Source organism: Cnephaeus nilssonii (assembly GCF_951640355.1).
Source record: "Cnephaeus nilssonii genome assembly, chromosome: 14".
NCBI lineage: Eukaryota > Metazoa > Chordata > Mammalia > Chiroptera > Vespertilionidae > Cnephaeus > Cnephaeus nilssonii.
In genome coordinates, this window is record NC_137085.1 from 73,091,298 (window position 1) to 73,107,697 (window position 16,400).

Sequence of the window (16,400 nt, forward strand, 5' to 3'; positions counted from 1 at the left end):
GTGGGCTGTGTGTAGTCTTGTTGTAGTTAAGCCTTGATTGCTATTGGTATCACTGGGAGGAATTGACCTCCAGGCCAATTGGCTGTGAGGACCAGCTGTGTCTACAATGGAAGACCTGCTGTGCAGGAGACACCCTTATGGGGCAGGACTTGCTTCAGTGGGGCTTTGGTGCTCACTGAGTCTGCCCCTTGAGTGTGACACTTATGGATGTGAAGAGTTGTAATCTGGTATGGTCTCACACTGACCACTGGGTACAATGGCTCTTGGATCTCCAAGGAGGTGCAAAGTCAGCCACTGCCTGGGGCCACCTAGCAGGTGCTACAGAGAGATCTGCAGATTCCTCCTCTTTGTATTGGGTTTGGAAGTGCCCAGATAAGGCCCAGCTGTGAAGCAAGGCAGGCTGTTGCTGCCGGCCTTGGGTCTTTTTTTGATAGCTTTGGGGCTCCTTGACCCAGCTGCTGCCTGTTTGACAGGTTTTAGGCTGAGAAAGGACAGGCCATTTTAGGCAAAAGCCGCTGCACACAGCTTGGGTGGGGTTGTAAATTGGGTGGGACATGGCCTCAGGGAATTACCAGGGCGGAGCAAGAGCAATGGCTGCCAGTCAGTCCTGCACTAGAGAGGTCCCAGCGCAGGAACAATGACTGCTGCGAACACCTCCGTCTGAAAGAAAGCCGCCCTCCCATTCCTGCCCCAATACCAGACAGTCCAGTTTCTCCCCATATGTGTCTGGGTCCCCCAGAGTCTCAGAGCAAGTGGGAGCTTGTATTTCCCGCCCGATTAAAAAAGTAACACACCTGGGTGCCATCCTGTTCTGCGCCTCTGCACCTCCTACCAGTCACAATGCGCTTTCTTCTTTACCTCTAGTTGTAGAACTTCCACTCAGCCAGCTTTCCTGCGGTTCTGGATAGTTGTTCTGTCTTTTAGTTGTAATTTTGATGTGCTTGTGAGAGGCAGCAAGTACAGGTGTTTACCTATGCCGCCATCTTGGTTCTCCTGATGACTGTAGCTTTGTAATGTTTTTAAATCAGGAAGTGTGAGACCTTAAGCTTTGTTTTTCAATATTGTTTTGGCTATGTAGGTGCTTTGAGGTTCTACATGAATTTTAGGATGTTTTTTCCTACTTCTGCAAAAGAAAAATAACTGAGTCTCTTTAAGATTTATTTTTGGATAGTATGGACTGCTTTGGGTAGTATAAATATTAAGTCTTCCAGTCCATGAACATAGGATAACTTTTTATCTATTTGTGTCATTTAAATTTTTTTTTCTTTTTAAATGCATTTCTTGTTGTTGATAGTATTACAGATATCTCCAATTCCTCCTACCCCTATCTCCCCTCCTCCCAACCCCTACCCACCCTCTGGGTCTTAATTTAATTTCTTTCACCAATGTATTATAGTTTGCAGTGTATATCTCCTTGACTAAGTTTATTCCTCAATATTTGATCTGTTTTGAGGCAATTGTAAATGGGATTTATTTTAAATATTTCTTTTTGAATTGCTCATTGTTAGTGCATAGAAACATAACTGATATTTGAATGTGTTTTTTTTTGTATACTGCAACTTTGCTGAATTTATTTACTAGTTTTAATAGTTTTCTGTAGAATCTTTAGGGTTTTCTACATATAAGATCTTGTCATCTACAAACACAGGAAGTTTTATGTCTTTCTTCTAAATTTAGATGCATTTCTGTCTTGTCTAATTGCTCTGGCTAAGATGTCCAGTACTATGTTGAAAAGTGGTGAGAGAGGGTATCCTTGCATTGTTCCCGATTTTAGAAGGAAAGCTTTCAGTCTTTCACCATTGAGTATGATGTTAGCTGTGGGCTCTTCACATATGTTCTTTATTATGTTGAGGTAATTTCCTTGTATTCCTAGTTTGCTGAATGTTCTTATCATGAAAGGGTATTGAATTTTATCAAATTGTTTTTCTGTACCAATTGAAATTATATGGTATTGTCCATCATCCTGTTAATATGGTGTATTATATTGATTGATTTTTGTATGTTGAACCATCCTTGCATGCTAAGAATAAACCCCACTTGGTCATTGTACCTAATCTGTTTTAATGCATTGTTGAGTTTGGTTTGCTAGTATTTCATTGAGATTTTTTTGTTTTGTTTTGTTTTTTGCATCAATATCCATCTTTGATTTTTTTTCTATTGTTTTCCTATTCTTTATTTAGTTTATGTCTGCTCTAGTCTTTATTATTTTATTCCTTCTGCTACCTTTGGATTTCGTTTGTTCTTATTTTCCTAGTTTCTTGAGGTATAAATTTAGGCTGTTTATTTGAGATCTTCCTTCTTTTTTAATGAAGGCATTTACTACTATATATTTTCCACTTAGTACTGTTTCCTGAACCCTATCATTTTTGGTATAATGTTTTATTGTTTTCATTTGTCTCAAGATATTTTCCAATATCCCTTGTGATTCTTCTTAGACCCACTGATTGTTCAAGAATGTGCTGTTTAATTTGCACGTATATGTGAATTTTCCCATTTTTCTCCTATTAGTGATTTTTAGTTCATACTATCGTGGTTGAAAAAGATACTTGGCATGATTCCAATCTTAAATTTGTTAGAACTTGTTTTGTGGCCTAACAAGTGATCCATCCTGGAGAGCATTCTACGTGTGTGCTTGAGAGGAATATGTATCCTGCTATTATTGGGTAGAGTGTTCTGTGTATATCTACAAGGTCTAAATGATCTATAATGTTTTTCAAATCCTCTGTATTCTTATTCATATTTGGTACACTTGATCCATATATTATTTAAAGTGGGTACTGAAATCGCCTATGATTATTGTGTTACTTATTTTTCCCTTCAACCCTATCAATGTATATTTCATATATTTTGGTGTTCTGCTGTTAGTGCATATATATTATAGTTGTTATATCTTCCTGGTAAGTTGATCATTTGTCATTATATAATGCTCTTCTTTGTCTCTTGTAATAGTTTTTATATAAACTATTTTTGTCTAATAAGTATGGTCATACCTGCTCTCTTGTGCTTACCATTTGCATGGAATATATTTTTTCATCCTTTTACTTTCAGCTTATGTATATCCTGACATCTAAAATGAGTCTTATTGACAGCAGATGGTTGAGCCTTGTTTTTTAGAATCCATTCAGCTATGCTATGCCTTTTGATTGGAGAAATTAATCCATTTACATTCAAGTACTTACTGATAGAGAAGGATTTACTATTGCCATTTCATTGTTTTCTGTATGTCTGGTAGTTATTTTGATCCTCTTTTTCTCTCTAGCTGACTTCCTTTGTGTTTCACTGATTTTTTTTTTTTAAATAGTGATATACTTTGATTCTTTTCATTTTCCTCTGTGCAACTTCTATAGTTTTTTTATTTGTTTTATTTTATCATGGGATTAGGTAATATATCTCGTGGTTATAACAATCTATTTTAAACTGATAACAATTTAAGTTGCATACAAAAAAATTTTATTCTTTACATCTCCTCCCATGTTTTGTGTTATTGATATCATAAGTTATATGTCTTTATATTTTGTGTCCATTAACATAGTTTTACAGTTATGGTTCTTTTTTATACTTTTATCACTTAAATTTTATTACAGAATTAAAAGTAATTTATGAACCAATATTACGGTATTATAGGATTTTGTATTTGCTTATGTATTTATCTTTACCAGAGTTAGGTGCTTCCCCCTATACATGCTGACCTGAGCCAACCTCCTGTCTATAGCACTCCAGTTCTCTGGCGCTGCAAAGAGCAGCTCAGCTCTAACTCTCCACTGTCCCCGAGCAGTGAAAGTATGGTGGTGCCCTGTCAGTGATCAGTGTCCAGCAAGACAAATACTAGTCCCTCAGGCAGCCCCACAAAAGCCAGAACATTGGACACACTCTAGTCTTCTCTTTCCCTTACAAGGGAGAAGCTACAAGCTGGACTTTTCCTCCCAATCACACCAAGCTGGGCTGGCTTAGGGGAAGGGCTGTTGTAGTTTATATGAAATGGGTTTCTTTCCTGTTTCAATATGGCTATTCTTGACTTTGAGCCTGCCTGGGATATTATGACTTCTAATTAGTTTCTGGAGTTCTCCTAAAGGCCCTTTGGCCCATATACTATTGTTAAGTCAGTGTCACTGGGGGAGTGGGGGGGCGGGGGAGGAGGAGAGAGGAGGAAGCAAGGATTGGTGCTTCCTATTGCTATCCTGCTGATGTCACTCCTGAAGAATTTTTTAAATGTTTATTTTTATGAAGTTTGCCTCATTTGTAATAACCTGCTTATGTTATATTTCTTGTTCATTTCCATACTGGAGTGTTTGTCTCTTTATAATTCATTTATAGGAGTCATTTCTATATTTGTCTGTTTTATAGGTTGCAGATACCTTCCAAGTCTGTGGCTGGTCTTTTCCACTTGTTCAGTGTGTGTGTGTGTTTTAGTTTGTTTTTGTTTATTCTTATCTAAGTTTTAAAAAATCATCAACTTGCCCTGGCTGGGTGGCTCAGTTGGTTGGAGCATTGTCCTGTACACCAAAAGGTTGCAGATTCAATTCCTGGTCAGGACACATAACTAGGTTGCAGGTTCAGTCCCTGGTGGGGGTACGTGTGGGAGGCAACTGATCGATGTTTCTCTCTCTCTCTCTCCCCCCCCCCTCTTCCTCTCTCTCTAAAAATCAATAAAACGTATCATTGAGTGAGGTTAAATAAATAAATAAAATCATATTTTGAGATTTGGTATAGGGCATACATACAAATTGCCTGCTATTGATTTTTTCAAGTTCCCTTTAATAAAATTTTAAGTTTATTACTCAAAAGACCCATTATTCAACATTCACCACAAGACTAAATTAAAGTCCTTACCTAATATTTAAATAAATGATTGTAAGTGCTTTCCATGCACCCTAGGGATTCATCTTATATTTTTAGATATACTTTATATACCACAAAATGCACATATTTGAAATGTACAATCCGAAGATTTTTAATAAATTATTGAGTTGGACAACAATCATCATCATCTACTTTTAGAACATTTCCATCTTTTGTGTTCATTTGTAGGAAATCCCTGTTCTTACCTCTAGCCACAGGCAACAACTAATAAATATATATATATATATATATATATATATATATATATATATATATATATATATATATATATACTAGAGGCCCGGTGCACAAAATTCATGCACGGAGGGGGGTTGTCCCTCAGCCCAGCCTGTACCCTCTCCAATCTGGGACTCCTGGAGGGATGTCCGACTGCCCGTTTAGGCCCGATCCCACCAGGATCGGGCCTAAATGGGCAGTCGGACATCCCTCTCACAATCCAGGACTGCTGGCTCCCAACTGCTTGCCTGCCTGCCTTCCTGATTGCCCCTAACCGCTTCTGCCTGCCAGCCTGATCACCCCCTAACCACTCCGCTGCCAGCCTGTTTGCCCCCAACTTTCCTCCTCTGCCGGCCTGGTCACCTCTAACTGCCCTCTCCTGCAGGGTTGATCACCTCCAACTGCCCTCCCTTGCAGGCCTGGTCCTTCTCAACTGCCCTCCCTTGCAGGCTGGGTGCCTCCCAACTGCCCTCTCCTGTTGGCCATCTTGTGGTGGCCATCTTGTGTCCACATGGGGGCAGGATCGTTGACCACATGGGGGCAGCTATATTGTGTGTTGCAGTGATGATCAATCTGTATATTACTCTTTTATTAGATAGGATAGAGGCCTGGTACAGGGGTGGGGGCCAGCTGGTTTGCCCTGAAGGGTGTTCCGGATCAGGTGGGGGTTCCCTTGGGGCGTGGGGCGGCCTGAGCGAGGGGCCTGTGGTGGTTTGCAGGCTGGCCACGCCCCCTGGCAACCCAAGGGGAGGCCCTGGTATCTGGAATTTATTTTCCTTCTACAATTGAAACTTTGTAGCCTGGAGCAGAGCCAAGCCTGGGCCTCCCTCCGAGGCCGGCAGCCATTTCTCTTGGGGTTATAATTGAAACTTTGTTGCCTTAAGCGGGTGGGCCCGGCCAGGGTGTGCGGAAAGCTTTGCTTCCCCTGTTGCCGGCGGCAACCCTGGCCTGCTCTCTCAAGCTCCATTCTGCCACCATTTGTTTGAATTTGTTTACCTTCTATAATTGAAACTTTATAGCTTGAGTGGAGGCTTAGGCCTGGCAAGGGCAGGCGGAAAGCTTGGCTTCCTCTGTTACCTAGGAAACCTTGCTCTCTGTGGCTGTAGCCATCTTGGTTTGGGTTAATTTGCATGCTCGCTCTGATTGGATGGTGGGTGTGGTTTGTGGGTGTGTCGGAGGTATGGTCACTTTGCATATTTGTCTATTATTAGGTAGGATTTGCATATTCTGGACATTTTATAAAAAAATGGAATCATACAATGTGTGTTCTTTTATGACTGACTTCTTTCACTAAGCATGTTTTGAGGTTCACACATGCTGCAGCATGAATCAGTAGCTTGTTCCTTTTTCTTAGGAATAATATTCTATTGTATGCACATACCATACTTTGTTTATCCAACCATAAGTTGATGGATATTTGGGTTGCTTCCACTTTTTGTCTATTATGAACAATGCTGCTATAAACATTTATATACCAGTATTCATGTTCTTGAAATAAGCCATTTGTATACATTTTTTGGTGACATGTATTCCAATCTTTTGCCAATTTTTAAACTGGGTTATTTGTCTTATTACTGGATTCTTTATATATTCTGAGTTTGAGCCCTTTATCAGATGTGCAATTTCATAATACTTTCTGTTTATGACTTGTTTTTTCATTTTTTTCAATGGTGGTAACATAATTTTTTATTTGTTTACCCATTCCCTTGTCAATGGTCCTTTGGATTGTTTTTGGTTTTGAACTATTACAACTAAAACGGCTATGAATATTTATACAGAAATATTTGTGAATACCTATGTTTTCACTTGTCATGAGTAAAAACTCAGAAATGGAATTGGTGGGTCATATGGTAAGTTTATGTTTAACTTTATATTAAACTGCCACACTGTTTACAAAAATGTTTATATTATGTACATTCTCCCAAACAGTTTATGAAAGATCCGGTAATTTCATATCCTTTCTAACACATGCTAATGTGTCTTACATTTTAATCATTTGAGGGAGTTTATAGTTGGCATCACATTTGTTTTTTTTTCTTTAAGTTTCTTTTATTGCAATAAAGCATACGTAATAGTTATTATTTTAACCATTTGTAAGTGGTAACCATTCAGTGGCATTAAATACATTCACAAACTGTGTACCCATCACCACAATCTACACCCCCCACAAAAACTATGTACCCATTAAACAATCACTCCACTCCCTCTAGACACTTATAACCTACTAGAGGCCCGATGCATGAAATTCAAGGGCCTTGGCCGGCCTCCTCTGCCTCAGCCCCCGGCCGCCACAGCGTTGTCTAGAAGGAAGGACGTCTGGTCTAATTAGCATATTACGCTTTTATTATTACAGATAGTCTGCTTTCTGTCTCTATGAATTTGCCTATTCTAGGTACCTCATATAAGTGGAATCATACAATATCTGTCCTTCTGTGTCTGGCTTAGTTCACTAAGCATGATGTTTTCAAAGTCTATCCATGTTCTTGCACATATACAATTTTTATTCCTTTTTATGGCTGAATAGTATTGTAATGTATTTGTAAACCACATTCTGTTTCTCTGTTCATCTGTTGATAGGCACTTGGGTTACTATGAACTTGGTGTACAGATATCTGAGCCCCTGCTTTCATTTCTTTTGAATATGTACCTAGGAGTAGAATTGTTGGGTCTTATGGTCATTCTGCGTTTAACTTTAAAAAAGTATATATTTTTATTGATTTCAAAGAGGGAGGGAGGGAGGAAGGGAGGGAGGGAGGGAGAGAGAGAGAGAGAGAGAGAGAGAGAGAGAGAGAGAGATATCAATGATAAGAGAATCACTGATTGGCTGCCTCCTGCATGCCCCACACTGGGGATTCGAGCCCGCAACCTGAGCATCCAGGCAAGTGCCCTAACCGGGAATTGAACCGTGACCTCCTAGTTCATAGGTCAATGCTCAACTACTAAGCCATGCCGGCCGGGCTGTATTTAATTTTTTGAGGAACTGCCAAACTGTTTTCCACAGTGGCTGTTCCTTTTTCCATTCCCACCTGCAATGCACAAGGGTTCTATCTGCTCTATACTAGTATTTTCACCAAGATCTGTTAGTTTTCATTTTTGTTTGTGTTTTTAAATTACAGCTATCCTAGTAGGTGTGATGTGGTATCCCATTGTGATTTCGATAGGCATTTCCCTAATAATTACTGATGTTGAGCATCTTTTCATGTGTTTATTGGCCTGTTGTACAAATTCCTGGGAGAAATGTCTAGTCAAGTCTCTTGGCCATTTTTTTATATTTAATTTTCTGTTATTGAGTTTTAGGAATTTTTTATACATTCTGGGTGTATGATTTCAGATACATGATTTCCATGCTACTCATTCAGTTGGTTGTCTTTTTGCTTTCTTGATAATATCCTATGATTCATAGAAGTCCTTAATTTGAATGAAGTCTGATTTATCTAGCTTTTTTACTGTTGTGCTTTTGATGTCATATCCAAAAAATCACTGCCAAATCCAATGTAATAAAGATTTCCTCATGTTTTTGCCTAAGAATTTTATAGTTTAAGGGTTAGATGCAAAGGATTTCTAAGTCTGAGAGCAAACACCATACCTGATAGAGCTTTCACTGGCAATAGCTTTACAAAAAAAATCACAATGTGCTTTGGTCCCTAGATTCTTTTAGTGAATGACTTGTTAAAAATAAAATGCTCACCAGTGAAAACAACTTTGAATTCTTCCTCATAGTGAAGAAACATTTTATAATGTGATTAACTGCTATTTAATTTGACTCTTTGATTTGTTTAGTCTAAATGTTAGAATATTGTTTCTTAAAATAGTCATATAAGTCATATGTGCACATCAAGTATCTGCTGCCTTGTAAACATCCTGGTTGTGTGTGTGTGTGTGTGTGTGTGTGTGTGTGTGTGTAAATGACATGCACACACGGAGCTGAGCACTTGTTCTGTGTTCCCTACTGTATATGGAGGGCTTTTTACTCCATGGGAGCATGTGACACATTGCACGATTTATTGCCTTATGAAAGTTGAGAACAGGGATTAAAAGAGAAAGTTTGATAAAGTTTACCCATTTTCCATGTATTCAACTAAAATAATCTTTTCACAATGGATATAACTATAACTATAACTATAACTATAACTATAACTATAACTATAACTATAACTATAACTATGAACATGCATTTCCTAAGAATTATAACTTTTTCTCTCATAACCAAACATACATTTTGAAACTTGAGAAGAGGGCTGTTAAGTTCCACACCTACCGCCTCTGAGTGTTAAATCCATTAAGATGATTCTCTCTGAGTTCAGACACTAATGATAAAACCATCTGTAAAACAAAATCAGTTGCAGGTTAACTCGCACTGCAAACAGGATGACGTCAGTTCTGTTTTCCTGGTGTGAGTGGTATTTCCGTTGAGATTCCCTACCCTCTTCCACCAGCTCTCTCCTTGTACTTTGTCAAAGTGAAAAGAGGCAGTGCCAACTTATTTACTAATAATTTGGATTTTATGTTTACTGCCTGTTATTCTGAATTCCTACTTAAGCAAATGAACAACAGACAGATCACTAATTACCTAAGAATTAAAACCGAACCCATTACAAATAAAACAGTGTTAGAGTTACTTTATTTTTCTTTCTTAATTAGTCTTTATTTTTTACTCATGTATAAAGTGTCCAAAAGACCAGAATAGTTAAACATTGAAAAATCTAACAATTTTTAGAAGAGCTATGTTAAGATCAAAATTAAAATTTCTTCAATCTAGCTAAAATTTAAGGCAGAAGAATACATAGCTTTAATATAGTAGTATTTACAAGGTTGTAATTACATTTTTTGCTTTAACACAAAATTCCTATCATGCCATTTTTAAATACAAAATTTGTCTAACAATGAAAGGCTGTATTTACATTGGTTAACCAATTTCTTCTCCTAAAAGTCTTTGAGAGGATAAATGAAATGTGTTAAGAGACAGAGAAGTTGGTTGATTTAGAATAACCTCTCCTGGCTTCCTTCTTCTTTCCCATAACCTCCCATCTCACATTTCTTCCTTACATGGCCGTAAGTCCACCCAACATAAGAAGAGATAAACATAGAAAAGTTAAACATCTCTTCTGGAGAAGTGAAATACTTCTATTTATTCTTTTTGCTGATGATATATTAACCAATGAAAATTTTAATACTAATAAATTAAAAATACTTACATTTTTTAGCAAACCAGGATAATAATCTGCAGGTGCATACCCAAGACTTTGAGTAAAAAGACCAATTTCTTTTATATCAAATCTGAATGCTGCAAGTATATGAGATAACAACCCCTACAAACATAAACAGAAAGAGAAAAAAGTTCTTAAATGTGAATGCAAGTGCCTCTTATGTTTAATACCTAGAGTCCGGGTCATTTGTAAATGAGTAATCTTAATGTGCCCATATATTCAGTTCACTTTGATTTAATGTATAAAGAAGAAATAGCCCGGCCAGCATGGCTCAGTTCAATTTCCAGTCAGGGCACATGCCTGGGTTGAGGGCTCGATCCCCAGTAGGGGGCGTGCAGAAGGCAGCCAATCAAGGGTTCTCTTTCATCATTGATGTTTCTATCTCTCTCTCCCTTCCTCTCTGAAATCAATAAAACCATTAATAAAAAGAAGAAATAAGTTAGTAATAAAAGTATTAAATTCAAAGTCAATTTTAAAAAATGTTAACAGTGAAACAAAAATATATAAAGAACAGTGCTTTAACCATATTAAAAGAATGTAATCTTTATTGGTTTTAAATTCAGCAAAATATTTTTATCAGAATAGAAGATAATCAAATGACAAAAAACACATTAATCACTAGGAAAAGGAAAGATTATGTGAAAAATAGTGCAGAGAAAACTATTTGAAAAAAATTAGATTCCTACCTAATGCTACTCATCAAAATATACTTGAATTTAACATAAATCCAAGAGATCAATGTAAAAATGAAATAAAATAATAAACAAGAAGAAAATATAAGTACTTTTCACATGTCTAAATGGGGAAGAACTTTGTAAACTGAAAATCAAGGAAGCAAATAATTGATTATTCTAAATAAAAATAAAACATTTTGTTTTTCATAAAATAAGTACAAACCAGGAAGACTATTGACTACAAATAATACAGATCATATGTAAAGTAATGTGCAAAATACCAAACGACAAACACTGAGTATAAGATGAGTATAAACAGGTAATTCTTAAGAGAAAATACAAATGCCCAAGAAACACATGAATAAATGTTCACCCTCATAATCAAAATGGGTAAATTTAAGTATCAACATACCAACATTTATTTTTTCACTTAATAAATTAAAGATTTTACAGACATGAATACCTAATTAATACTAATCTGAAGCAAGTACTCTGTGTGAGCCATGGGAAGAATGTAAATGAGCATCCACAGGTCAGCTCTGCTGTGGACCACACTGAGGCACCCACAGGGAGCAGAGCAGGCGTAGCACAGTCTACAGCACACCCTCAAGCTTGGCCTGCCAGGGCTATGTCTGCCCAGAGGTTGGTAACCTGGACAAAGATGCCTTATAGATTGATAGATGCCTGCCTTACAGAAATCAACTTGAGGCTATATTATAAGGCTTTAAAAGCATTCAGAACTTTTAATTTATCTGGCTTACATTTAAGGAAATAAATCCAAATATGACAATGGGATTATGCTCAAAGATGTTCATTACAGTAATATTTCTCATTAGTAATGTCTAACAGCAGGGAATGATTAATTTAGTGTCTCACACAGCAGCTCATTGTATAAGCCATTAAAATGTTTATGAAAAATTTATAACAGCATTTTAAATGTTTATATTATCATGTGAAATGAAGAAAGGAAGATGTAAAATTTTATACACAGAAAAGATCACATCAATATAAAAATAATCCATACATGAGAATGAAAAAATAATGAAAGAAAGTATCACCAAATGTTAACAGTCTCTAGGGTGGTGCTATATATTTTTTCTTCTTTCTACTTTAATACACTTTCCAGTTTCCTATATGTGAATGTACTGCTTTTATAATCAAGTAAAAATAATTACTTTTTGAAAAAGTGTATTTGAAAACATTTTCTTTTTTTTTTTTTTTTTTACAACAAAAGAACCTTTCTTTAAAAATACTTTATAGACATGGGTGCTTGAAAAAGCTCTTCAGTTAATTGTGTATATAAATGAAAAAATTAATAACATTAGTATAACAGACCTAAACATGAACACACTGGCAAAACAAATGGACTTAAAACGGAAACGAATCTTAAAGCTCTGCTATTCTCTGTACGACTATTTACCTTCTGTTTTTCTTATTCTTTACAAGTGAGAAAGATTAAGTACTACTAGTATAAAGTTTCTTATATTAATGGCACACTTTAAAAATAGCCAACATGACAAACCTCACCCGTGCTTTCTGTTTAACTCCACACCGATGCCCAGAGCGAGGCTCTTCGTCCTCAGCTCCCCAGCATCAGCTCTCCGGCCCCACCCAGGCCAAGAATGCTCAGTCACAAATGAGGAGAACCTGAGAGAGAACTGCTTCTACCTCCACATTCTTTATTAGTTAAAGGCAGGGAAGAACTGAGAAAGGGAGAGAGAGAAGTACAATGCTATTTTATAGAAAACATTTTTCTTCCTTTCCCCCCTGAAACCTAGTGGTCACAATACTGAGGACAAGCTCCTGGTCACCGTTCTTGCTGCCTTTTCCAGGGGAAACTCGATCCCCAGAGAGGGCACTTGCTAGGGGCAGGAGGTCTAGGCCAGGTCAGGATCCACCAAAGAGAAAGACAGAAACCACCCCCTCCAGGAGAGGGCCCGACCCCTGCAGCCGGCGTGGACACCTGGATGACCCAGCGCAGGCCTGGATCGGGGACACTGTGTCTTCTGCCAGAGACAGCATTCAGGCTGAGAACTGGGACTGATGGGACATTTTCTTCTTTAACAGCTTTATTGAGATATAACTCATATACCATAAAATTCTCCCATTTTAAAGTGTACAACCCAGTGGTTTTCAGTATATTCCCAGGGGAAATCGTCATTTTACATTTTTTAAGTCCTGCACTGCATTTTATGAGTACATATTACAAGATAAAATGAATATGTGCATATAAATGTGAGCTCACACACAAATAGGCATGCAGACAGTCACATCAAGGGAAGAGCATCATCGCATCAATGACAGGCCCCACAAGACCAGGACAACACACACAGACACACACACACACACACACACACACACCAGCAAGGCCCAGGGCGAGCATCACTAATCTGTTGTCCTGAACTCCTTTCAATTTTATCATAAACTATTTCACCTTTTCATAATGATGTAAATTAAAATGACAAATGTTGCCTCCCATTAAACGTAATCATGCATTAGAAACACCCAGGAGGCCTCTCCCTCTCCCCACAATTCTGAAGAGTCTCCCCGGAGGAAAGGTCCACTCTAGACCAGGCATGCACCCTCCCATGTAGATTGCGGTACTTCCTCCGTGACCTCAGAATTGCTCAATATCCTCGAAACAGAACTCCAGGCAACATTACTGAGTAACACAGGTTGAAACTGCTGTCCCTAAATGAGATCCCGTCTACAGTTTTCAAATTAGAAAAGATCACAGTAGGTTTAAAAAAGTAGCTTTGAAATATTACTACTCAGTGGAAGATATTATGATTAAAATGTTTCCTGCATATATAAATTTCCATGTGTAGTATAATTTACAAAAAATGCATCCACTGGTGAGGGAGAAAAACAGGAAATTTACAGCGTTAAAGTGAACTTACAAAGTCTAGGATAATGACGAGGCTCCTCGTTAGCATGGGAAAGGCTGGGTGGAAGCCACTGCATGTTAACTGTCCTTTTTCCTTCCAGTTCAAAGATGTCCTTTATGAAAACGGAAAGCAAACAGGAGCTGACGAGAGCCCAGGAGAGCTCATTGCTCAGTTATTTTCAAACACCAAGTGCAGTCTGGGTGAGAGCAAGCGGTGTGGTGAGGGCGGCAAAGCCAGGAGAGGTAAATGGCAGCCAGGGGTCATCCTTTGAGGGCGGAGCTTACTGGAGGATTTGCCTAGTTTACCACAGCAGGAAGCACAGGTGGTGCACTCAGCAAGGGGCGACTGGGGCCTGACCCCTGTGTGGGGGCAATGCAGGTGCTGTGGTAAAGGAACGACCAGCCAGGCCTGGTCTGTCATATGCCACACATCATGTGTAGGTACCCACACCAGACCAGGCAGGGGAGGGAGGAGGCTGAGCTTGATTTGAAAACTTGGCGGGGCTGGCTCAGTCAGGGGTCGTTTGGGTCATTCTGGTGCTAGATGGAGGGAGGACGGAACTGGAAGTGATTAGCCTTCTGCCACCAGGCATTCTATTTAAAAAAACTTAAAGCTGCTCAGGAAGCTGTTCAAAGCACGTTACAAATAGCAACTCATTTAATCCCCACAGCCTAGAGGGTGGGTACTATTACTGAATCTGTTATAGATGAGCAAACTGGGACACACAGAGCTTACGTGACATGCCAAGGCTGGTTACTTACTACTCTAAACCACCTTAAAAGGAACCTCCCTGCATCCTCTCTGCAGGAGGCAGCTGGATGCCCCCCCCTCCCTTTTTTTTTAAACAATGCAAATCTAATGGGTCCTCAGCTTAAGGCCCTTTGGGGGCCCTTTAAGGCTCCCAGTTATTCTTAGATGAAGCCCACACTAGTTCCCAAAGCCCTACCTGGGGCTGACTTTTCCTTGCAGCTGTGTGAGGCCCCTGAGGGCCACAGGTCTTCTGCCACTCAGGGCTTCAGTCTGGTCTAGTCCCTCTGCAGGGAGAGCTCTCAGGCCCTGCATCCGTAAGTGTGGCTGCTTGAGGGAATTCTAACAGTTATGACTACTAAAATGTACTGAGTGCTCACTATTGTGTGAAGCACTGTGCTAAGTGTTCTAAGTATGGCGCCTCCCTTAAAATTCAGTTTTTAATAAAATTCAATTAAGCAAAGTTTCAATTAAGCCACCTGTAAAAGATGGCTGCATCATAATTTACATGACTGACCCTTAACAAATTAAAGCACAAAGTACTACAGACTCAGCTGGGATGGAGGTAATGTAGTGTGTGTACAATAGGCGGAAACCAGGGTCAGTGCAGACTGTGGGTCTCAGAAAACCATGCCAAGGCTTTCGCCTGAGCCTCCAAGAGGCACTCACATCCCGCGCCTCGGGACCAATGCAAGCGGCAGGGGCTTCCCACAATTGCATGAACTACTTTGATGGAGGTAATGTAGTGTGTGTACAATAGGCGGAAACCAGGGTCAGTGCAGACTGTGGGTCTCAGAAAACCATGCCAAGGCTTTCGCCTGAGCCTCCAAGAGGCACTCACATCCCGCGCCTCGGGACCAATGCAAGCGGCAGGGGCTTCCCACAACTGCATGAACTACTTTGGTAGCCATGCCAATGAAAGTTAAAAAAAGGAAGAACCCCAAACCTAGGACATTCAACAGATTTAGAAGGTGTGATTAGGGAGTGTAAATAATTTCTGAGTCATGTTTAAAATAGCCATAAACAGTTCCCCAGGGAGTATCCACAACACCTGCATTAGACAAGCTAACCGTAACACTTAAGGTCTTGGAAACATAAAAATAACTTAATTAGCAGACCTGTCCTGGCCCAAATTTCCAAAATGATATTGTTAGAAGCTGATTTTCTAAACATTAAATATTACAAAAATTAGTTCCCCAGCCCACCTCCTGCCCTGTTAAAAAATAAACAACCTCCACCACAATGCTCAGTGTTGGCAGGAAGGTGGTGAGAGGGGCACTCTTGCTGCTGGGAGCTCACATTTGTGAAGCTTTTCTAGGAACTCACTTATGACTGTAGCCAAAGCAGGAAAATTGTATCCTTTTATTCAGTAATTTAATTTCCAATAATACATCCTAAGGAAAGATTTAATTCATAGCAGCATTACTTGTAACAGTGAAAAACTAGAAGAAATAAAGTGCCCAACAACATTGGATTGGTTAAATTCATTATGGTTTATCCAACAGTGTGAATCATGTTGTAAAAACCATTTAATAACACAGGAAAATACAATGCAACATTCGTTTGAAACATAAGGTGTAAAACTATATGGTCTATGTGATTTTAATTTTGTATGCACAAAAAAATACTGGAAAGAAACTTTACAACTAATTAGCATAGATTATTTCTAGGAGTAATTTAAAATGTCTTCTTCAAAATACTTGTATTTCCAAAGTTTCTACAATTACCATACCTTACTTTTATCATAAAATAATGTTTTGTAAAATGAAATGACTTGCTTTAATTTATGTCTCCTCCCTCCCCACCAT

At 38.7% G+C, this 16,400-nt stretch overlaps 1 protein-coding gene across 6 annotated transcripts in view; it reads right to left on the minus strand.

Annotated features, from left to right (window-relative positions):
* The window catches only part of FANCC (FA complementation group C), a 272,848-nt gene that overhangs the window by 76,931 nt on the left and 179,517 nt on the right, over positions 1 to 16,400 (minus strand). For all 6 annotated transcript variants that reach the window (XM_079789833.1, XM_079789832.1, XM_079789829.1 and 3 more), the window contains 2 exons: positions 10,272 to 10,385; positions 9,335 to 9,399 (listed from right to left, as the gene is read on the minus strand). In XM_079789833.1, coding sequence (XP_079645959.1) covers positions 9,335 to 9,399; positions 10,272 to 10,385 — 179 coding nt within the window. The remainder of the gene's footprint in view (positions 1 to 9,334; positions 9,400 to 10,271; positions 10,386 to 16,400) is intronic.